This window comes from Colossoma macropomum, unplaced genomic scaffold (assembly GCF_904425465.1).
Source record: "Colossoma macropomum unplaced genomic scaffold, Colossoma_macropomum, whole genome shotgun sequence".
NCBI classification, from domain to species: Eukaryota; Metazoa; Chordata; class Actinopteri; order Characiformes; family Serrasalmidae; genus Colossoma; species Colossoma macropomum.
Window position 1 is genome coordinate 5,760,445 of NW_023494799.1, and position 24,852 is coordinate 5,785,296.

At 39.4% G+C, this 24,852-nt stretch overlaps 1 protein-coding gene across 1 annotated transcript in view; it reads right to left on the reverse strand.

Moving 5' to 3' along the window:
• Positions 1 to 335: 335 nt before the first annotated feature.
• LOC118819052 (histamine H3 receptor) overlaps positions 336 to 24,852 on the reverse strand; it is a 36,304-nt gene continuing 11,787 nt past the window's right edge. The window contains exon 3 of the mRNA XM_036586664.1: positions 336 to 2,843. Within this exon, the coding sequence (XP_036442557.1) occupies positions 1,953 to 2,843 (891 nt within the window). The 3' untranslated portion in view covers positions 336 to 1,952. The remainder of the gene's footprint in view (positions 2,844 to 24,852) is intronic.

A 24,852-nucleotide genomic window follows, 5' to 3' on the forward strand; every position in this document is an offset into this window, starting at 1 on the left:
TGAACGGCATTTAAAATGGTCACAAATGGTCAAAAGGCATTTAAACGGTCAGAAATCATTGATAAACAAGTCGTGAACCAAAGTTATCTAACAAAGGGTAATATCATAACTGTATGTACAATCATTTTTTTAAAAATCCTATACGTTATTCTTTCCAAATTCTAAGAACAAGTAGTTATTTCTTACATAATATGACTAAAGCACATATTTATGATTTGTGATTTATGTGCCACCAACAAAATCGCCCCATTTGTGGATCCAATTATGCTCTAATTGTGATTTGTAGTATCTTTGTCTATAAATTTTGATAACAGGCCTCTATAAACTTCATAATCTAATAGTTTTTAATAATGACATCATTGTTACTTAAGCATTATGTGCTACCATTAACCATATACTCAGTGACATACATTAAACCAATGTAAATGCTTGTTAGAAATATTATATTTAAGTGTTATAAATAATATGATATAGTTTTATAAATACATTATAAAGTCTCACTTTATAATATGGGTCCAGTGAATGATCATCAATGTATAAAAAGTACATATTAACCACTTAGAAATGATTAACTGAGCATTAGGAATAGGTATTAAGTAACTACTTAAAGGGGAATTCCATTGATTTTTCAAATTTTGTGCATAATTCAATAGCTGAGATGTAAACAAAGTCATTCAGAGTGGTTTGGTGTGAGATTTTAGAGAAACTTACAGAATCAGATTTCTTTACAGTGGTGCTGATAGGAACCAGGGGTCACAATGTCTACAACATAAATATAGCCATTTTATTTACTCTCCAAAACAACCAGTGAACCAAGATGTGTCTTCTGAGTTTATACCTGTAATGTTGAAAATGGTAAAATAGTAATAAATATGAAAAAAATGTTTTCTTGAGGTACAATTTTGCCTTAGAATTGCTGGCAGACATCTCTCTGGGTTTTAAAAACACATTTTAGTCCACAATCTTACCTTAAAACTAGCATAAAACATCGTCTCAGGCATCAGACAAAGTAGTCAAAACATTTCATGTAATAGCTTCCTGTGAAAGGGCTTTCAGAGACATTTAACACTTCAGACGTTCGGTTCCCATCACCACCACTGTGACCAAATCCGACTCAGAGAGGCTACAAACCATTAGATAATGATTATGCTGTTTATTAAGGCCTGTTATGGTGGAGCGTTACTCTGTTTTATAAACCATGACTGAGACTTAAACAAGAGAACACTGCTGAAGTTCGAGTTGGGCTGTTCACGCCTTCCGTTTTGTAATTCAAACTTGTGAAAACACGAGTCACATTCCTTACAGATGACAAAACTAACACCAGTTTGTCTCACGTTGAAGAACAACACAAGACTACATTCAGGGAACCACAGAGGGCAGCTGATAAAGTCTTTCCAAAGCCATGCTGGGCTTCGAGACAGAGAGCCGGAGAAACAGCAGTGCATTATTTTCCTGCATTCCTCTGCATCATGATGCAGGGTCTAATCTAGGAGCTCAGAGCTTCTCCAGCTGAGTGCATCTTCAGTCCACGAAGCAGAATCCACAATCATCAATTTCAAGGCCAACCAAACAGCTGATGGAAGGCCCTGTACATGCACAAACATGGATGCATCACTTTTGTCACTGATTTCCAGCTGCAATATTCGTCAAAAGGGTCAGTAGGCAGTTGTGTTTTTCACAAAGTGACGGTCAATCCTGATATTGTAGTTTGGAAAGAAACAAAGAAAAGAACGAGGAAATGACGCTACTAATTCATAATAAGGTTCCTTTGCTTTCTCGAGGAGAAATGAAAACCTGTTACCACTCCACACAATTAAGCTGCCTTTGTTGTATTGATTTTTCTCAAAAGTAATTCCTCTCTAGGGCGTTCCTCATCTTACGGGTTGTTGCTCTCAGCTTTGACGCATAATCACTGAGAACTGTGCAAAACATCATCCGCTGGACTCACTCCATCACTGGCAGGATGGGTTCTCCTCATGCGGCCCCACAGACTGCCGTTTCGGGCAAAGGATCTTGGCAAAGGCCCTGCGGAAGCTGCTGTGGCAGAGTGGGTACAAGAAAGGGTTGATGGCTGAGTTGAGCCAGAGAAGCCAGAAGGTGACCTCATACCAGTGGTATTCTACACACGTGCCACTGCAGGCCGCACGGATGATCATCAGCAGGGTGTACGGAGCCCAGCACACCCCAAAAACGCACACGATCACTGCCAGGGACTTGGCAATCTTCTTGTCCCGGGATAGGCGGGAATGCCCTCCAGTCCTGCAAGGGGTGCAAGAGTTGGATGGACTTTGTGCTTGGATCATGCGCGTCCTTAACCAGCAACCCAAAGCTCCTTTCTTCTTGTTGATGGTCTTCATGGACAGAGAAACAGAGTGGCTACTGCTGGGGTCTCCTCCACTTGAGGAAGGCGAGATTTCCTCGTCTTCTTCGATGACGGCAGACACGGCTGCCGGCTCGCTGGAGGAAACCTTGCGCGTTTTGACGAAGAAGACAGCTGAGGAAGACGACGGGGCACCATCCGCCACCCGCCAGCCGTCCTCTCTCTCGATGCACCGGCGGGCCGCCCGGCTCCGGTTCCTCCGCTGGATGTTGAGGTAGATGCTGAGGTTGAAGAAGGCCACGGAGATGAAGGGCGAGAAGAACTCGAAGGTGGAGGCGCTCAGCAGGAAGTACCATGTGCAGTAGAATTCGGCGTAGCACTCATCCGCCGGAACGATGCTCTCCCCGGCCACCTGCTCCCAGAAGATGATGGCCGGACCATAGAGGAGAAAGGCCAGCAGCCACACTGCCAACATCTTTCCCACGGCCAGACGGGTCATCCCCTGCTGTGCCCTGTACCTCACCTGGAGAATGGGGTACAAAGGTAAAATCAGGTACAGGTATACTGTCCTACAAAGAGCACAAACTATGACATTAGGACACCTACCTTGTATTTACACTCATTGGCCATGTTATTTGAACACTTTGTAGGTTTACAGTTACTATAGCCCATCTTTACCCCGTCCATCATTGGATAAGTATCACCATAGGACCCCCACTGATGAGATATTATTTGATTGGTTGACCATTCTGAGCACAACAGTGACACTGACATGGTAGAGGCATGGTACTGTGTTGCTGGGGGTTTGCCCATTGCCCATTTACTGGCCAGTTTATTAGACACCTTTTCCTTGAAGCTTCACCTTGCTGGGGTACATTTAGAGTCTATAGCCCATCCTCTAAGGTCCAGGTACATTTTAATACTATATTGTTTTGTATGAAGTCAGAAATGGATGAAACGAGAGGCAAAGGATTGAATGAACACAATTGTTGGCTTCAGCACCAGAATTACAACCAGAACTGCAAACTACTGTATCTATTATACATGACTGCTGATGAACAACAGCTTAGCATGCATTCAAAGCTGGTCTAAGCTGGCTTAATGCTGGTTTATGCTGAGCTGGTGCTGGTTTAGCTGGTCACCCAGCATGGTCATACTGGTTGACCAGTATACCAGCACCCAAAACACAATATATGCTGGTTTTGGTGGTGATCAGCCACTGCTGCCATTGCTGCTGACGATCCAAAACATAACATTGCTTTGCTGGTAACCAGCTATGCAGATCTCTGCTGGTTTTTCTAGCTAAGACAACTTTGTCCCTTTGCTCTCTTGGTCGTTAACAAGCTAAAGGCTACATGGCTAACAACAACAAAAAGAAAGGCAATACACCACATGTCTACATCCAGTTTTTAAACACCTCAGTGTCACTGCTGGACTGAGAATAGTCCACCAACCCAAAATATCCAGTCAACAGCGTCCTGTGACCACTGATGAAGGACTAGAGGATGATTAGCTTATACTGTACAGCAGCAGATGAGCTATCGATGAGACTTTACATCTACAGGGTGGCCCAACAAAGCAGGAGTGTCTAATAGAGTGGACAGTGAGTGGGCACAGTGTTTAAAAACTCCAGCAGCACTGCTGTTTCTGATCCACTCAGACCAGCACAACACACACCAACACACCACCACCACGTCAGTGTTACTGCAGTGCTGAGAATGATCCACCACCCAAATAGTACCTGCTCTGTGAGGGTCCATGAGGGTCCTGACCACTGTAGAACAGGGTAAAAGGGGACTAACAAAGTATGCAGAGAAACAGATGGACTACAGTCTGTAATTGTAGAACTACAAAGTGCACCTATATAGTAAGTGGAGCTGATAAAATGGACAGTGAGTGTAGAAACAAGGAGGTGGTCATAATGTTATGCCTGATCCGTGTATATGGTGAGTGTTTCTGATGGAACTGTCAATGAGTGCCTAACAAACTGGCACCTCAGTGTTTATTACTGCAATTTTTACATGCTGTTTTATTTGACACAGCTAAACCAAGAACTTTTGTCACAACGTATAGCTCAATTTTGCCTCCTGGGTCCTGGAAGAGCCCTTCCATTTTTGGTGTTCTGCTGCTAACTAGTCAGCTAATTAACAAGCTGTGTTGAAATGGATGTGTTAGAGCTTCCAGGTCCAGGGCTGGGAACAGTTCTGTAAGATGAGCTGTAAGAAGGCTGGTGAAATGTACAGTGGTTGGCCTTGACTGCTTCTAATCCAGTTGTAATATATTCATTGTGAAGCTCTGAGTTTTGAAGTCAAAAGAGGAAAAAAGGCCTTTGAAGAAAAGAACTTGAAAGCCAGTCTATCCGAAGCTTCCTTTGAACGAGAAAATGAATTATTACCTCGCATACAGTCAAGACAGTCATTTGACAGATGATTTCAAAAGATGCGTATTTTCAATAAACTCATTAAAACGGGGGAGTAAAAAAAATGTATAAATCAGGTGTCAGAAAAGTCTAACAAGCTAACCGTAAAAAGCAAAATCTGTGAGAGGAGACAAACTGGTTTTGTGTAAAAAAAACAATTACACTAGTAATTACACTTCATGGAGTTCATAGATCAATCGAAACTTTGCTGTGACACAACTATAACCATTATAGGTCTAACACAAAATATGCAAATGAAAAAGCGATTTAAAAAAGCGAATGCCTGCTATAATTTGTGTGTACATGGGTTTGAAAATTACATTTGTCGGTGCTAATTGTGTGTTTACTTATGTATGTCTTCTCTACTGAAAGTACTTCAACCATGTAGCTTCAAAGGGACTAGATCATATTGTAGCACAGATACATTTAGGCCTCAGTGGGCTGTGTCCCAAATCACGTTATTAGTATACACTTCAGAAAGGGCATATGTAATGGAGCTACACGATTGCAATACACTGTGCAGTTTGTTCAGATAATATTAAAATATTCTGTGATAAGAGAGACTAGATGTCTACTTCTGTGGAACACATCCTGTTAGCTTTCAAGATAGATTACTGGATTGGTCAACAGTTGAACGACACATGTAAGCCTCTATTTCCCCTTACCCTCCATGATTTCTTTAAAGCTGGGGGTGGTGGGTCGGGCCATGTCTTAAATAGAGCTACCAGAAATAGACTGTGGCAGCCTTCACTTGCTTGTTGATAAATACAACACTAATCAGGATATTTTCAGCTGCTCTAAGTTTCCACTGCAGTGCAGGAATCTGCCATTCGGTGTAGTTCAGATTCAAACCCGGCCAATTTAATCCTCCTAATTATTTGAGGTTGATTAGTCCTTTAAAATGCTCACAGGGAAATACTTGTACAAAAAATGATTTGGGATTATTTAGATCACATCATTTAAAACATTTCATTGCTTTATTTTTTTTTTCAAACGATCCCTTTAGATCCAAGAAGAAGAGCCAGTTGATCTGCTTGTTTAAGGTAAAGCAGAAGGAACATGGAGAATGTTGCATCAGTAGCATATTGTAGCATATTTTTACTTAGTTTTTTTATATTTAATTTAATTTATTTAGTATTACATGTGAACATTTTCATGAACAAAGTACAATAAATCATTTAAATCTCATTGTTTAAAATTTCTGCACAAATCAGTCTAACATTAGCACTTGGTATCACTAACTGTAAAATTTTCAAATTTAAAAAAGTCAGTACTTTAAATTAGTTGGCAATTCGGTTGTATTACTACATTTTCAGTTTACATTTTACTACAGTCATTTCTTACTATATTGTAAAGGTCTAAAAGTTTTCACAGCCAAGTTACTAAAGCTGCTTTCAAGACCAGGTGAGAACTGGGATGTTTCCGACCTCCAAGTAGGATAAATCCATTCAAACTGGTAATTCCCACTCAGAGTTTCTCAAGAGCTGCAGAGTTGCAAATCTGAGGCATCATTTCAACATGGCAGCGCACACAGAACAAGAAGTCATAGAGTGTTTTAAGTGTTTTAAAAAGACTCTTGAGTTTCTGATTGTGGATGATATGCTATTTGTGTAGAATGTCAATAAATACAGGGAATACTTGTATAGTTAAGACCTTCTGCGAAGATTTTTGATCAAACCACACGTTTTTGTGTTAATTGCCATTGCCTGCATCCAAATCATGAAGCACTAACCAAACAGCTCTTTAATTCAACTGTAAATGTTGAAGCTGCATGAACACTTTTGGGTGGGAAGAAGGAGATTCCGAGTGGAAAATTCAGAGCTCCCAGAAATCATGAATATAGCATAAGCCCTCTAAACAGATTTCAGCTCAGCTTGGAGACATGGTTGAAATATTAATTCTGATTGGTTTTCCCGCATTCATCAGCCACACTGATTGGCTGAGGCAGGTAAAACCTTATGAAGCCAACTTAGCAAGCAAATTCTCAAGAAGGAATCTTTTGTTCATTACTTAGAGACTGTGGCGTTTTTTTGTTTTTAAAGAAAAACCCCAGCAACAACATTCAGCACTAAGTGATTAACAATATGTACATAACTCGACAAAATGTCAGATAGAACCTTATATTTATAATGAGTTTACAATTTTACGGTCTAGTTTAGTCTAACATCTACTTGATGTTCTTAAGGTGATAAAATCCTGATTTAGTAACTGCTTTCCCTGCTGAAGAAGGACCATTAGAAACTATTAGAACTAAAACCTAATTATTTTCTTTTCTAATAGGAATCGGCTCAATGGTTTCCAATAGAGATCACTAGTTTCCTGTAGAACACCTTTAGATCCCATTAGGAAACCATTGAATATGCTTAGAATCAGCCATTGGTCACCTGTTAAACCATTAGGATTCTTTACATTGTGATATCAACCCATTAAAAAAAGCCAAAACACATTGCAAAACTATCAGGAACCAACAGAAACGCTTAATGGTTTCTATGGGTTTTTCAGCAGGGATTGGAATGACTGCTTAAACTGAGATCTGAGTCCATTAGCACATCGAGGTTACATGCTAGTTCTTCAGATTTTAGGGCTCTCAAATCCAAATAGGCAGCTAGTCGGTGCCCCTCATTGCTATTCCTGAATAAAATAATCTCTTAACTGCAGAGAGTTTTGTCCCATCCTGTTAGTGATGAGTTCAAGGCTCTTACAAAGTGAGTCAAGGGGACCAAAGTTGTTTGGGGAGAGGACCAAGTAAATCTGAGTGTAAATGGGGAAAAAGTGTAAATGAAATCCGCTCAAAGTCTTTTCAGATACAATCTGGACACTGAACACATGGTAATGTTCGGTATGAAGGCTGCTCTGAGAGTGCTGCTTCAGACTGGATGAGTAATAGTGCACCTAAAGGTACTGATCAGAAAGTGGACCACAAAATTGGAAAACGCGACACGTTTTAAGGTGGTGTGTAAAGAACAGGGTAGCAGAGCGGTCCGTCTTTTCGCCCAGCTGTAACACTGTGTTAGAGTGTGTGTAATTCAGGGGAAGGCAATGTTCCTCCTGCAATACAGCCCCCCTGCAGAGCTGCTTTAAAACTCGCACCCAAGAACCTGGAAATCAATCAGAGGGTTCACTCCAGCAACAAGACTGACCTTCACCCAACTGACACGCAATACAGGTACACAGCACATCGGTAGAGCGGGAATTAGTTTGTACACTCGCTCCAAATCAATGGGGAATTTCACTGAATGTTGTACATTTCTGCAAGATTCAGTTGTTGCGTTGTAAACAATGTCATTCAGAGTGGTGGTTCAATATGAAATTCATTGTAGAGAAGCTCATTATTTACTATGACCAGTATCATCTGATGATGGTAAAATAGCAGAAAATCTGGAAAACGTATGTTTTCTTTGGGTTTTCTTTGCTTTATTTTGTCTGAGAATGGATTTTTAAAATATACGTTTTAGGCCAAAACCTGGTCAAAACTATCGTAAAGCAATGTCTTAGACATCAGCATATTCATAACCAATTCATGTAATAAGGAAGCTCTTCAGACATCTGGTTCCTATCACCACCATTGTGACCAATTCTGACTCTACAGAATGAAGCATTTCACATCCAACCACTCTGAATTACTTTGTATACCAAGATACTTTGTAACTTAACCACTTAATTATGAAATTTTGAAAAATTGCTCACCCTTAACACTCTTTAGGCATGTTATAATATGCATATTAATACTCATTTTTTCAACATGGGGGTAAATTCATGCTGTAAATTGAATACAATTAGACTTTATGCTGTAAAAAATGTGTGTGATATCAGTGATAATGACATAAACCGAAATGGTGTTCACTGTTATTTAAATAAACACTGTCAACACCAAAAGTATAATCTGAACACGAAACCATTTACTCTTTATAGAATTACTTCTTGGTACTCATTTTGTTTGTTTGTGTTAATTATGCTTTCACAAGATGCTACAGTCTTTTTTGGCATTAGCATTGTAGGCATATCCTTTTGTTGGACTGCCCAGTGAGCCAGGCAATAAGAATTGCTGTCTCTTACTGACTCACTGACTGACTGACTGACTAATACCCACTGTAGAAACAGCCCGGGTGGTGGTGTACACCTAAATAAATGAAATGGTGTTGTTGCTCATATATTCCTACCCCAAATGTACGTATAACATGTTAGACATGGGCCGTACAAAACAACAAAACCCTTCCTAATAACAACATTAACACTAATACTAATGACTACTGTATGTTGTCTGAGCTTGAGCTTCGTCTGGCTTCAGTTGGCAATTCTCTCCTTGTAGTATAGGCAGTGTTATTTAGCCATTTTTCACTCTTTCAGGTGAGGATAATGTCATCAAGTGCCAGACCCCTAAGTGCACCACAAACTGCAACAGTGTTTTGACAAGTCTACAGCTATTTTTAGAATGACCACTTTGCAAAGAGTTTGCCAATGTAACGTTAGATAGCTCAGAAGTTACAGATAGTGTCCAGTTGACATCACACTCGTCACCAACATATTACTGACATATATGCGGCGATAATTTACAATCACTGTTCAAACACCATACGTTAATAAAGCATCCTGACAGATAAAATATGGCCATGGTGTATTGGGTGGCTCATAACTGCATTAACAATAGCAACAAAGAACAAAATGATGTGAGCTTTTATAGCATCCTGGCTGTCCAATGAAGAGCTGAACCAGCAAAGCAATAACGTTCAGCCATCTCCTCATAATGTTACGCTCTCATCAGACTGTCACAGGTAGAGTTAGGCAAAGGAGTGTAGTGTAATTGTGTAGTTTTGATCATTTTTGAACATAGACATTGATTGATGATTGGCCTTTGTGTCTAGATGTCTTATGCTTTAGACAATGAATGCAGTTGAGAGGATGTCAGAATGTTAGCAGGGCTCATGCAACACCAACACAGATTTGTAACGTCAGCTATTACTCACTGTTGCAATAAATTGGAACGACCCTTCCACAGAAATAATTATATGATTCTAGTTATTTTTTAATGTTCTGTGAGGTGTACGCTCTTGTCACGGGCAAAAACGCATAATCACGACACGATTTGGTACGTTTGGATCAACACCTCTGATGAAAGACTCTGTCTTGAAGTATAGATTTGGAAGCCATAGCCGGCATTGACTGCTCAAACAAGTTATGCAGCCGGAATACCAACAATACGGCCGCAGGGCACTTTTTCTGGGTTTTGTGTATACTATCTATAATGTTAGCACTATTAGCCTATATGCTGGCAGCTAGAGAACGAGTTGTCCTTGCTTCTCATATTTTTACATTCTAATGAGAAAATGGTACATTTACTTGACTTTAAACACGATTTTGGGTCGATGTAGCATCAGGAGAAATCAAATTGTTGTCATGTTATTATCATGTAATTATCATGTTATTATCATATTATAATGCTAATACACCTAGAATCTGCTGATTTAGACCTAGCTAGAGAACTTCATGTAGTTAATATTCTTCTTCTTCTTCTTCTTCTTATTATTATTATTATTATTATTATTATTAGTAGTAGTAGTAGTAGTAGTACACTCTTAAAAATGATGGGTCTTCCAGGGTTCTTTAGCAAAGAAAATGGTTCTATATAGAACCATGAACACTTAAAGAACCCTTTGTATGACTAAAAGTTTTTTGCATCATTAAAGCGTTCTTCAGATTGATGGTGAATTTGCTATGGATGGTTCTATATAGAACCTTTTTGAAAAGGCTTCTATATAGCACCAAAAAGGGTTCTTCTATTGTTACAGGCTTGACATTGTAATAATAGAAGAATCCTTTTTTGGTGCTATATAAAACACTTTTCAAAAAGGTTCTTCGTAGACTCATATAAAACACATTCTACATCAATCTGAAAAACGCTTTAATGATGCAAAGAACCATTTCATCATGAAAGTTCTATATAAACCCATTTTCTTTACTAAGGAACCCTTGAAGAACCATCTTTTTGAAGTGTGTATGATAGAAAATGTGTGTAATTATTGACAAAAACTGGCAGGAAAAAGCTGAGTGGGCATCGACCAGACCAAAATGTTAATTGGCCACCCCTCCCACAATGCAATGCTTTTATATCCTGTACTGTAGACACTTGCTTGACTCTAATACCATGCAGCTGATGGAGGTCCAGCAGAACGAGGCTTGCCTAGTCTTATTAACCTGTTGAAAATGTATAGTATTGTGGTGGAAAAGGCACAATACTTATTGTACTGTCAAATTTGTGTATCATCACATCTCTAATGCTTTTTGGGGAAAACCTTTAATCTTATATTACTAATGTGGAGGAAATCCGTTTGTACGCTTTCTCTAAAACTACTTTAGCATAACTCTTGCTCAAACTTTTCAGGGAAACAGTGCTGGGGTCATGTTTTACATTTCACAGCAGGAAATCAAATGTGTATGCAGTTTTCTGGTCTGTATTGGACTAAGGTGATGTAACATACAGGTACGTTGCTCATCCCGGAGTCCGTTTATCACAGGGCAGTTTGCTTTTTGATGTAGGAATGGGTCAAACTTCTACAGGCAGTTCTGGAGATTGCAGCGGCGCAGTGTTTGTACTGATTTTCGTGCCCCCAGGCGTACTGCAGATAGAAACCAGACCAATTTAACTCATATCGAAGAAGCTGGAAATCAAACCCAAAATATAAATGCAAACAATCAGCAACAACAAGAGTGACCTTTACTGAACTGTCACACCACAAAGATCACGGTAAATTGGTAGAGCCAGAATTAGTGTATACATCCTCTCTCTAAATGGATTTTAATATCAATACTTTTACATTTCAGAGCAGAAAATCAACCATGCAGGTAGTTTTCTCATCTGTACTGGGTGGAGGTGATGTAACCTAGAGGATGACTGCTCATACTGGAGTCAATATATCATAGTGTGGTCTGCATTTGGCTGTAGGAATGAGTCGAACGGCTATATTGAGTTTTGGATGTTTTCAGCAACACTAAATTTGCAATGCTGAGTTTGTGTACGCATAAGTCTGCCTTTGGGTGTTCTTCACATAGAAACCTGGCCAATTCTAAGGAGAAATCCGTCGATATTTTAATTAATTCCATCGATATTTTAATTAATTTAATTTATGCAATATTCAATCATTAAAATGTAGACAAAGTCATTCAGACTGGTTTGATGTGAAATGGTTCATTGTTACTGACTGATTTCTTTACAGTGGTGCTGACAGGAACCAGGGGTCTACAGTGCTTTACTTACTATCCAAAACTACCAGTGAACCTACATGTAAGTTGTTATATGTAAAGTTTAATTATAATGCTTGTAAAATCCTCAGACGTCTGGTTCCTATCAAAACCACTGTGAACAATTCTGATTTGGTAAGTTTCTCTAGAACAGAACATTTTACACCAAAGCACTCTGAATGACTTTGTTTACACCTTTAAGATTTAACTGTGTAAAAATTCTGAGAAAACTCTTACACTCTAGACCTATTCAGTAACTACTACTATCAAACTAAATATTGCTGCGAATAGGTAGAGCGAGAATCAGTTTGTACACTCTCTCTCTCTCTAAAGGTGATTTAACATTAATGTTTTTGGGGAAACATTTAACATTCCAGAGAAGGAAATCACTTGTTTAGGTAGTTTTCTTATCTGTACTGAACTAAGGTGATGTAAATAACAGGAATGCTTCTGATAACAGACCAGACAAATTCTATAGAAGCCATAGAATGCTATAGAGCAGGGGTCAGCAACATTTGGCTCTTTTACTGTCCTGTTGTGGCTCCATAGCAGAATTAGGTTTTTAATTATAAATAAAATAATCCTCCTTTGCAGTAAAATAAAGCTCTGCTGATCGTTCAACACAGTTTAACAATTAACGGTCTTAACCTCTGGAGTTAATGTAGAACTGCTAATTCACCCCTTAACGCTGAAGATTGGCATGCAGACTGCTGGTCACCATAGCGACGCAGACAGGCAAAGAGAAAAGGCAAAGAGAAAGATTTAAGATGAACATCGATAATTTGGAGACGAATGGACTTATTTGTGTTTATAATCACTCCAGCTGGTTTCCTGATACTATTAATATGCAAAGAGAAGCTGTCAAACACTAAAAAGTTGCAGAGCTGAAGTTTCTCATTCGAATTTTCCTGTTCCACCTTAAATGGTGCAGCAGTTACATTCTGGCGCCCCAGACACCATTTAAGGTGGAACAGGAAATTAAAGCTGGTGAATGACAAGCTGACTTTGGCCTCATAAAAAGTCAAACGATGAGAGACATTTTACAAGAAACTGTTCTACTGTTACAGAAAAGTTTCCTTCTGGACAGAAATGCAGCTATAGCTGAGCTAAAGCTTAAAGCAGAGCAAAGTAAGTCTGTGTTTTCGTTTATATTTTTTGGCCTATGCTAATAGCACATACCGAGACATATTTACAGCCAACAGTGGGGGTGATAGGAACCAGATGTCTGAAGAGTTTAATGCCCCTAAAAGCATTACATTCTTTTTTGAATATGCTGTCTGATTTCTGAAACATTGTTTTATGGTAGTTCTGAGAGGAGATTTCACCCTTAAACATTTTTTGAAAATCCATTCATGGTGAAGGGACACATGCAGGGTGTTGTTAGGCAAAATAGTCCCCAAAGAAAACGTTTTTCTGATTTACCACTCTTATCACCATCAGCATAACATACATAACTCAGAAGGCACGTGTAGGTTTTGGGTAGTAAATAAAGTGGTTATATTTGCATTGTACACATCGTGACTCCTGGTTCCTATCACCACCACTGTAAAGAAATCTGAGCCAGTAAGTCTCTCTGTCAAAGCACATCAAACCACTCTGAATGACTGTTTACTTCTCAATGATTGAATTATGTTTGAAGAATTTTTGAAAAATGAGTGGAAGTCCCCTTCGACTGATAAATGTAGTAAATCAGTGTTGAAGAATGAATGTCGCTATTGTGATAATAAAACATTTATCACATTGCTTTAACCTCTGATCTTGACCTGACAGGATGACCGCTCTCTTCTCTAGTTAAACTGGACACCTTCTTTATATGAGAAACTGCAAATGCCAGTATCTCAGTCTAAGAGCATTCACCAGCACCAAGCCTGTATTTTCTCCATAACGTTAAATCTATGCACAGCTCAATCTGTACATTTCCTTCAGTTGGTATTAGGCTGCTAGTCAGTGTTCTGATTAAGCTTAATTGTTATTTTGAATTCTTTGCCCCCGTTGTGTATAAAATGCCCCTGGCTTTCAGTCAGTGAGGTCAAATACTGCCCATTATTTCCTAACCTGACTGCACTGACAGCCCTGACAAAAATAAAGGCTCTTTAATGGCTCTTGGCTTTAATGTAAGTTTCTAAGAAAAGCCTGGTCTTGATGTCTTGATGTGCACAAAAAAACAACCAGAAAGAAGAAAAAAACATCAGAAGAAAATACAGGGTGAGAAATGTTTGTTCGAAGGAGTCACACATCACCCCCAACCCCCAAACCACCCCCCCCAACACTCAGTCCCCCACCCCCCCGGGATTCAGATGCTGCGCTTATGATTTAGATCTGGCGCAGGGCCTGCATAGAAGAACCAGTTTCGGTTCCCAAAGGATCCTTTCAGTAAAAGGTTCTTTAAATAAATAATTGTCATAAATCTTCATAACGATTAAAGAACTTTCACATACACTCTTAAAAAATGGTTCTTCAAGGGCTCTTTAGTAAAGCAAATAGTTCTATATAGAACCATGAACACTCAAAGAACCCTTTGCATGACTTGCATTGTGAAAGCGTTCTTCAGATTAATAGAGAATGTGCTGTAGATGGTTCTACACAGAACCTTTTTGAAAAGGGTTCTATGTTCTTCTATTGTTATAGGCTTGACATCATCACAATAGAAGAACCCTTTTAGGAACTATATAGAACTGTTTCTAAGAACGTTCTACGTAGAACCTTCTACAGCACATTCGCCATCAATCTGAAGAACGCCTTCAGATGCAAAGAACCCAGTAATCATGCAAAGGGTTATTTGAGTGTTTAGGGTTCTATGTAGAACCATTTTCTTTACTAAAGCACCCTTGAAAAAACATCTTTTTAAAAAAGTGTAATATAAAGGTTCTATACCAGTTTAGGGTTTTTACTACACTACATGGAGGTTCCTTACACTCCCACATTTCATGTTAAAAAACAGATCTATAAAGAATCATCTATTGAAAGGTTCTTTAGGGAACCAAAAGTGGTTATATATTAAAAATAACTTTTTGGCACCTTTATTTTATAGAATGTTATGTTAAATTTATAAGTTAATAAAATGTTCTAGAAATGTAAGAAATGTACATCCAAGCCATTTATGAACCCTATGACCCTAAAGAAATAAGAGGTAGTTTTTGACCTCACTGGACATTTTATACACTTATGAAAATAACATTTTAGCTTAATCAGAACAGTGAACAGTTTACAGTTACAGTAACAGTTTAACAGGTGAAGGTGTACAAAAAGCAGTGTACGGATTCAGTGTCTCACGAGCGAGTCAACAGAACATCCACATTTAGACCAAATATCCAAAATCTACCCGTTTAGCAAACCCGTCCCCCTTTTTTATTCTGCCACAACATACAGTGCATACCTTAAATGCAGCTGAAATAAAGTGATGCATGCAAACCCTCCTGTGTTAATCAGTGCAATTTTTACACTGGGTGTGAGGAAAGCAGCTCACTCTCAAAGTTTAGATTAATTTTTTTACTGCTTGTCATTATAGAAGCATGTACCAAACGGTGGGTCAGGTGGACCATGATGATTAGTTGGTGGAGTATTGTCCCACTAAACAACCTCCTGGTGCTAAGTCTGTTTCTATCGCATCTCTGCAAAGCACTCTTTAGGGGACCTTCATTTTTAAGGCTGCTTTCACACTGCTTTGTTTTTAAGGTGGAGGATCAATCAGACTCTTCCTTTAGTTCGGTTCGTTTTGGCAGGTGTGAACACTCGCACCACATGACAGAAACATGGTGTGCTAAAAACGTGGGTCTTGGTCGTCTTCCAAATGAGCCCTGGCTCAGTTTGCTGCATGAAGGTTCACACAAAAATTAAAGATTTCAAGATCAGAGCATGTTTTTGCAGCACTGTACTGTCCACATAACACGCTGTTTAACTTGACCCTTGTATTGTTCTTGGAGCAGAAGCTGCTGCTAATAAGAGCATACAAGCAACAAGAGTCTGATTTTGTCAGAAGGAGCATATTTTTGTTAGGCTGGGCTAGGCGTCAGCGACCTTAGTGGGTGAATTCAAACTGATAGGAAATTAAACTAACCGTCTGTTTATTTTTATTACACCTTTTTTTTTCTACTGTGATACATACAGACATTACGCATCTTTATTTTCATGCAATAAAATGGATATGACGACACATTTTATCAAGAATCTGGTGAATCTCCTGGACTTTGACTGACCATGGCTATCCACCTCTCATTCATTAAATGTTCTACACCTACACTCTCAGAAATAAAGGTACTAAACTGTCACTGGCGCAGTCCGCCTCTTGTCACTGTCGTAGGACCCTCAAGGGTACATCTCAGTGCCTTTAGGGTGTCCTGATTCTTGTTGCGATAGAGGGGTAGGGCATAGTGTTAGGGCTACATGGCCCTCCAAACGAAGGTTTTTCAGAGACACTCCAAACAGAGAGTTATGAGAAAAAAAGAAAAACCGGCAAGATGGCTGAACAAGAGACCAAAGAAACCCACAAATGTGAGAATTTTCTCTGTTAAAAATTACGATAACCATTTTATTGTCTTAGTTTAATGTTGTTTCAATATATATGGTCCTTTTCTTCATGACATCACTAGTAGTTTGCTGATGTCTCAATAGCTAGCTAGCTAAATTTCCTGTTCCACCTTAAATGGTGGAACCATTGAGGTGGAATGGTAAATTCAAACAAGAAGATGGCGAATATCTGACTTCAGCTTCATATCACTGAAGAATTAGGGGTGGGCGATAATAAATAATTGTCATCCCCCTCTTTGAAAGCATATGATTCCCTAAATTTAAAGACCCGCAGTGAGGTCGCTGAACTTTAACCTCCTCTGCTGTCACTGCAGACTGGCAGGGTCGCCTACAGAGCAGCGCAAGTGGCCTGATAATGAAGTAATGTTCTTTATTTGAGGGTCCCAATTTGTAGGGGAAGATTTTTAACCACTACCCCTTGGAACTGAGTTACACAAGGTGACACTCAAAAACAAGGGTTAGGGGTAAGAATAAGAAATAGGACCTTAAAGACAACACAGTTCATTTATTTAATGTCAACATATTTTCAGTTTGTAAGTCAAACATCCCTGTTGGTTCATTTTTTCCAGCGTACAGCTTGAGCGCTGAAAAGGCCTTGTTATTATGGGGTGCATGTCAGGACTTACTTTTGAAATAACTGTTGTCAGTTAGGAGTAAGTTTTACTTTATTTGTTCATTGCATTATCTTGCTTTAGCCGAAAAGCAATTTATTTTGCCATGGAATCGCTCTCAGCATGGGAATTACACAAAACTGCGGTACTTCAAAGCCATGAAATTGGAATCATTTCTTTCAGTGAATTAAATTTCTTTTGTGTGATCTGTTTACGTGGGAGTTCTGAGGGTTAGCCTAGTGCGAGTGAATTAACAAGCATCAAATCTATGAAAGAAAATGAGAAACGTCAGTGTTTGTTTTAGCTGGCAATGTTAGACAAAGCCAAACGTATCTTTCACATAATACGATTACATCCTTGATTGATTATCCAGTAAAATCGATTATTTGTGTTCCGTTTTGCTATAGCGCTCCTGGTTTTGGAAGCGCTGGAGTGGTGAAGGTGCATTTGGCCTGCTGATGGATTGTGCTGGTGACGCTCAGTGAAACTGCAGGTAATCCAGCCGGGGGAAAAAAGCTTGGTGGATTTTTCCATTTCCAAAAATGACAAATGAGATGACAACCAAGAAAAGCAATCATCCGCTTCCGCTCGGTCTCAGGAAAGCGCGAGTCCTTGAGGTGCGTCGTCGTGATATACCTCCGTCCTCTCACTACATAAACTGGAAATAAGCGTTTCCTTTAGGGAGAGAAGAAGCAGAAAGCTTTGGGCCGCAGTGGCTCCAGACTTTTATTATAGCATTTCACGCCTCGCAGCACTCGCAGCTCCAAGTTCGGAGATTACATAAATCTCAAAGTATTCGAGGTTGCAAATAAGGACTATTCACACGAGGAATTGTTCGCTCCGGTTCTGACAAGATCCCATTTGTGAAAGGCCTGAAAAGCACTGTTAGCCCACTGCTATTTCACCGACAACCTGAGACCGAGGCAGTTCAGAGCTCAAGCATTTCAGCATTTTCCTCCAAAATGCCACCCTCAGTATACCAGAGACTGTGTTCTATTACACTGCATGAGGCCCAAGGCTTCTCCAAATGTCAAAAAATGTTTAACATGCAATGGCTCATTAGTGACTCATGTAACAGTTTCGCTCTTTTAAAAGCAATTAGAGACAGAAAAAAAACCTACTGCTGTAATAAACAGGATGCAGAGCCGTTCTTTAAAACAATCAGCTCTTTAAGAGAAACGAGATTACATATTTATTCAGAATTCACCCCAAAATCTCATGCATTATGCATGAAACCGCAGAATGCGCTCTTGAGATGGAGATGTCTGGAAATGTTTAATGCCGTTGAGAAAAATGAGACATTACTCAACGTATTTAAACTGTGGGAGCTTTCAGATTATGAGCCAAAAATGGCTCAAGTTATGATTTTTTCAAAAACGTTATGAGGTTCTATTAGGGATTATTGACATATTGATTCTTATTTCTGTAATATTCAACATGCATAAACAAACATTAATTCTTTAACACAAAGAATTTTGTCCCCATTCATTAAAGCTCTGTCTGGGTATTATAGGAGGGGCCTTCTGGTCTAAAACTTAACATGTTCTTTATCATTTTATTGCAGTATTCTGTAGCCCAGCATTGTCTTCTCACTACAATTCCCAGCATGCATTACGCAAATGCATCATAAAACAATTGGGAATCCCTGTGGTGCCAACCAATCCTGACTTCAAGCCACTGATCTATTGGCTAATATTCTATAGACCGCGTTCGCTACACACTTAAAAAGATGGTTCTTCAAGGGTTCTTCATTAAAGATAACAGTTCTATATAGAACCATGAGCACTCGAAGAACCATTTGCATGCTTAAATGGTTCTTCAGATTGATGGAGAGTGTGTTGTTTGTGGTTTTATATAGCACCAAAAAGCGTTCTTCTATTGTTACAAGCTTGACATTGTAACAACAGCAGAACCCTTTTGGTGCTATATAGAACCCTTTTCAAAAAGCTTTTATATAGAACCCTATACAACATCTTCCTTCAATCTGAAGAACCGTTTCACAATGCAAAGGACCTTTTAATCATGCAAATCGTTCTTTGAGAGTTCATGGTTCTATTTAGAACAATTTTCTTTACTAAAGATCCCTTAAAGAACCATTTTTCTTAAGTGTGTATTATATGTCTATACTATTAAAAACGATGGTTCTTCAGTGGTTCTTTACTAAAGAAAATGGTTCTATATAGAACTGTGAACACTCAAAAAAACTTTTGCATGATTAAAGGGTTCTTTGCATTGTGAAATGGTTCTTCAGATTGATATAGAATGTGTGTCATATGGCTATATAGCACCAAAAAGGGTTCTTCTATCATTACAAGCTTGACATCATAACAACAGCAAAGCCCTTTTGGTGCTATATAGAACCCTTTTCAAAAAGGTTCTATTTAGAAGCTTAAAGAGTCCTTAAAGGACCCTTTAAGCATGCAAATGGTTCTTTGAGTGTTCATGACTCTATATAGAACCATTGTCTGTACTAAAGAACACTTGAAGAACCTTTTTTTGAGTGTAGCTAACGAAAAAAAAATCAAACACCCAAAAATTCGTCCCAAAGCACCTGTAATAGTAGTTTTTTATAAGTTACTCCCATCTTTAAGACACATCAGGTTTTTTTATTGCTAGTCTTTAAAGTGGCAAGTCACACTTTAGAGACTACACTGCTGTAGGATGTTTACAACAGATGTAATGATGGGTAGATTTCCCATGTTGGCCTCAGTGCCTCTTTAAGGGGAGGAGGTAGATGAGAAATTTAAACCGCACCTTCAATTAGGGGCCCATACCTGTTTGCAGTCTGTCTGAGCTTTTAAATTGTGTCCTTGATTGTGAGGCAAAATGTCAAATTCTAACTCAATGATGTGTTTTCTCTATAGAGCTGTGGTCACCATCCCTCCTCCTGGAGATCTTCGTCTTCAACCCAGTTCTAACACAGCTAATCAAGGGCTTCAATTGTTTGTTTTCACTGAACTCTGCAGCCTGGTAGTTCTCCAGGAGGGATGGCGCGCACTTGTGTGGAGTGAGTGTTGCACCTTTTTTCTTAACAAGTACTTTATCCTCATTTGTTTTAGATCCCGATAACCTTACCAAGTCAATCAGACCTGAAATCACCTTTCTTGTATTATTTTGGACCACACAAGAAATCAATTACAATATACCCTGCAGATAAAAACGCCAAAGCCTATCATTCCCAATCCAAACAAAGCACTTGCAGCATGGTAGTTTTCGAGGAATAAAAACTCTGGGCCTTTTTTAACAAGACTTGTTACATCATATTAGTATTTGTACGGTAACAAAAACAGTGAAAGTTTCCATTCAGCTTGATGAGCAGTGGGGGAAGGAAATAAAATACACAGACAAGAGTACTTCATGACGTGATTAGCGCTTCCCTTTGGACATCTCTATGGTTTCTTCTCTTTCCAGTTTGTTAGAGTAAGACTGCACTGGGCGAGCTGCCAGAATTGTTTGTATCCAGATGGGACATATCAAGCTTTTTTCCTAGTAACATTAAAGTCAAAGCAAAATATTCAATATGTTCCAGCTAATTAACTATAGGCTCAACTAGCTAGCAGCAAACATGTGGCAGGGGATCAAGCAAAACATCGGCATAGTTTAAACCTTGTGTACTGGTGTGTGCATTCATGTGTTTTTTGGTAAGTGTCCAAGTGTGTCCCATTTCTCAGAGCGCAAGCCCACACTAAATGCGCCCTTTCCTTTCCTAAATGCCGTGCCAAGGCCGTATTGGACTAAGTATATTTTCCACATTATGCAACAGTTACTTCTAACTGTGCAGTCTGATTGGTTGTGAAGTGTTCCAGTTGTGCTGTTATTTGTGATACGGACTGTCTCATTCCCCTAAGTCAGGGGTCGCAACCCAAATGTTAAGAAGAGCCATTTTGATCAAACCACTTTGGGAGCCACAACATGTCCATTTTACCATCTTGGCTGTAGATATGTCTGAGTATGTGCTGATGTACAAGTATAGGCTAAAAAATATAAAGGACAACACAAACTTACTTTGCTCTGCTTTAAGTTTTAGCTCAGTTATAGTCGCTTTTCTCGCATCTCCAGCAGGAAACATTTCCTCAAAAGTAGAACAGTTTCTTGCAAAATGTCTCTCAACGATTGACTTTTTACGAGACTGAAGTCGCTTTTCATTCGCCAGCTTCTTGTTTGAATTTTCCTGTTCCACCTTAAGAATGTAACTGATGCACCATTTAAGGTAGAATGGGAAAACTCGAACAAGAAGCAGGTGGACGAGATGCTGACTTCAGCTTCAAGACTTCTTAGTGTTTGACAGTTTCTCATTGCAGATTAAACGTATCAGGAAACCAGCTGAGTGCTTCTAAATGCAAAGAAGTCCATTCATCTCCAAATTATCGATGTTCATCTTGTCTTTCTCTTGCCTTTTCGTTAGCTACTAGCTAGGCAAGATTGTTGTCTGTGTTGCTTTGTGACCAGCAGTCTGCATGCCAACCTTTAGGGTTAAAGGGTGAATTAGCCAGAGTTTAAGACCATATTGTTAAAAACGACTCCTGCCCTAAGTGAACATTTTGAAACTTTAACTGTCTTTATATACTACATTTATTTTCCATTATATGGGCCCTTTAAATATTATGCAGTCTGTTCAGTTTTCCACTGAACGCTGAAAGCTTCAAAGTGGCCAACTGGTGGCTGCAGTGTGCTTATGATGTTTCATAGCCCAGGGACATTTAAAAAAATAAATATATTTAGCTAATATGAAAGCAATTGAAAACATACGATACAAAATATCAATTCAGTAGTGATCTGGCACCAGAAAAGCTGTGACTCTGATATTATAACGTTTTGTATTTCAGTGCAAGTCACTGGGTGCATACAGCTCATCTCAGTGTTCAAAACAAAACCATACAAACTATAATACAATAGTGAGATGGTGTCAAGCTCATAGCATATGTTTATCAACTGGGATTTTTAAGCTAAATCGCCTGCTCGTTTTCCAGTTTCAGAGATCCGGGTGCATATTGGCTGAATTATTTCAAACCATTCCTCTGGTTAGGAATCATTCAGGCCATTCAGGTTTGAAAGCTTGTTTAACAGACTCCTTTACTTCGCTTTACAGAGACGATTCAAATGCGAAATGGCTCACAGCTGGAGTTCTCTTCCTCTTAACAAGATAGGGTTTCAGACTGGCAGGAAATTATGAGCTATGCGTTTTATGCCACCGAACGCTGCTTCAGAAGATTTGCACAGCGCCGTTATTGGAGATATTCAGAAGCAGTTCAGTTGGGTTTTCACAGACTTTGAGTTTGCGGCAAATAAAAGAAGCTCCTAAATTCTGTTCATCCGGCTTGAGCTGCATTGTTAGAAGCTTCCAGGTCTGCTTTTTGCTTGCGTTCCTTTAGAGCAAAAATCCGTTCAAGTATTCATGTTTGCACGTTGTAACAGTCGGATTACTCAGATACTCATTTGCATAACTTATTTGCACAAGTACATAAGCAAGTGATGACGGAGACTTTGTGGTGTTGTGCTGAGTCAAGATCGAGACTTTGTGGTAGTCGAGTCCAAGTCAAGGCCAAGACTTTTGCGGAAGTCAAGTTCGAGTCAAGGCTGAGACTTTGCAGTAGTGGAGTCTGAGTCAAGGCTGATACTCTTTAGTAGTGGAGTGTGAGTCAAGACCAAAACCTTGTAGCAGTCGATTCTGAGTCAAGATTGAGATTTTGTGGAAGTGAAGTCTGAGTCAAGTCCAAGATTTTGTAGTAGTGACTTTGTAGTAGTCCAAGTTAAGACCAAGTCCAACTCGAGTTGGAGTCAAGTCAAGTCTGAGTCAAGACAGATACTTTATAGTAGTCAAATCCGAGTCAAGACAGAGACTTTATAGTAGTCAAGTCCGAGTCAAGACTGAGACTTTGTAGAAGCCGAGTCCGAGTCAAGACTGAGACTTTGTAGAAATGGAGTCTGAGTCAAGACTGAGACTTTGTAGAAGCCGAGCCCGAGTCAAGACTGAGACTTTGTAAAAGTTGAGCCCGAGTCAAGATTGAGACTTTGTAGAAGCTGAGTCCGAGTCAAGACTGAGACTTTGTAGAAATGGAGTCTGAGTCAAGACTGAGACTTTGTAGAAGCCGAGCCCGAGTCAAGACTGAGGCTTTGTAAAAGTTGAGCCCGAGTCAAGATTAAGACTTTGTAAAAGTCGAGTCCGAGTCAAGACTGACATTTTGTAGAAATCGAGTCTGAGTCAAGACTGAGACTTTGTAGAGGCCAAGCCTGAGTCAAGACTGAGGCTTTGTATTAATCAAGTCCGAGTCAAGACTGAGACCTTGAAACGAATTACGAGGTTTCTGCATTAAACATTGCTGTGTAATAAGATACAATTAGATCCTCATTGTTTTTACAACTGTACCTGCTTAGATTCGGCCTGCTAGACCCATTAGCAGTTACACTTTCTTCTGAACTTGGTGCTCCATAGACTCAAATATATACAGTATAGATTTATGAATACTGAAATAAGTTCTCTCCTGCTGTTCTAGGAGGATTAAGTGGGAAAATCTCCCTCACTACTGTGACCGTCACCTTCCTTATCTCTACATGTGATAGCAATTTCTCCAGGTATTAGGACACCATCCATGAGTTTTTATTAAATATTACTTGTCAAGTCACGCTGAACTTTACATAGGCTGTAAATGATTTGTTTAAACTTTACTCTGGAATTAAATATCGTGGTGGGCTGTGATGACTCCCATTCATATTCTGCCAGCAGAAGCCCTAAGCTTTCATGACCCTCCAGGTAGCCTATGCCTCAAAAAAGCAAAGGGGTGGCCAGAGTGGCCAGTGCCTTCCCTGAAACCCTAACCCTGCACTCTGAAAAACGAAAGGTTCCTAAATTGTTCTTGTCCTGGAAAAACCTTTATTTTCTATAGAACCTTTAGATTATGTGGAGATTCTTCAACCTTTAAGGGAGAATTTTGAAAAATGCATAATTGAATTGCTAAATAATGCCATATAGAATGGTTTGAACTGAAATGTGCCATTCTAGAGAAACTAACCTAGTCAGAATTGTTCACAACGGTGGAGAAGAACTTTGCCTTTAAATTCTCCCTCACAGGAAGTTGCTCCCTCGTGTTGCCTGATGCCTGACACACTGTTTTATGATTGTTTTTAGAAGGTTTTTGCCTTACAATGCCCTGCATGTACCTCTCCTCCCATAGGGAGTTGCAGTGAGTAGTGCTTCCACCTGACAGCAAGAAGGGTCTGGGTTCGATTCCCCAGCTGGGGGACCAGGGTCCTTCCTGTGTGGAGTTTGCATGTTCTCCCTTTGTCTGCATGGGTTTCCTCCCTCAGTCCAAAGACATGCAGTTAGGCAAACTGGAGATGCTAAATTGGCCCTAGGTGTGTGAGTGTGTGTGTGAATGTGGGTGTTTCCTGGCTTCCACCCAGTGAGCGCTGAGATAGGCTCCAGCGACCCACAAGGATAAGCAGCTTAGTAAATGTGTGTGTGTGTTGTAGATATTGTGACCCCTAGTTCCCATCAGCACCACTGTAAAGAAATCTGGATTGGTATGTTTCTCTACACACTTAAAAAAAGATGGTTCTTCAAGAGTTCTTTAGTAAAGGGAATGGTTCTATTTAGAACCATGAGTTCTATATAGAGCCATTTCATGCTTAAATGGTTCTTTGCATGGTGAAATCGTTCTTCAGATTGATAGAGAATGTGTTATATATGGTTCTTTACAGAAACTTTTGGAAAATGGCTCTATATAGCACCAAAAAGGGTT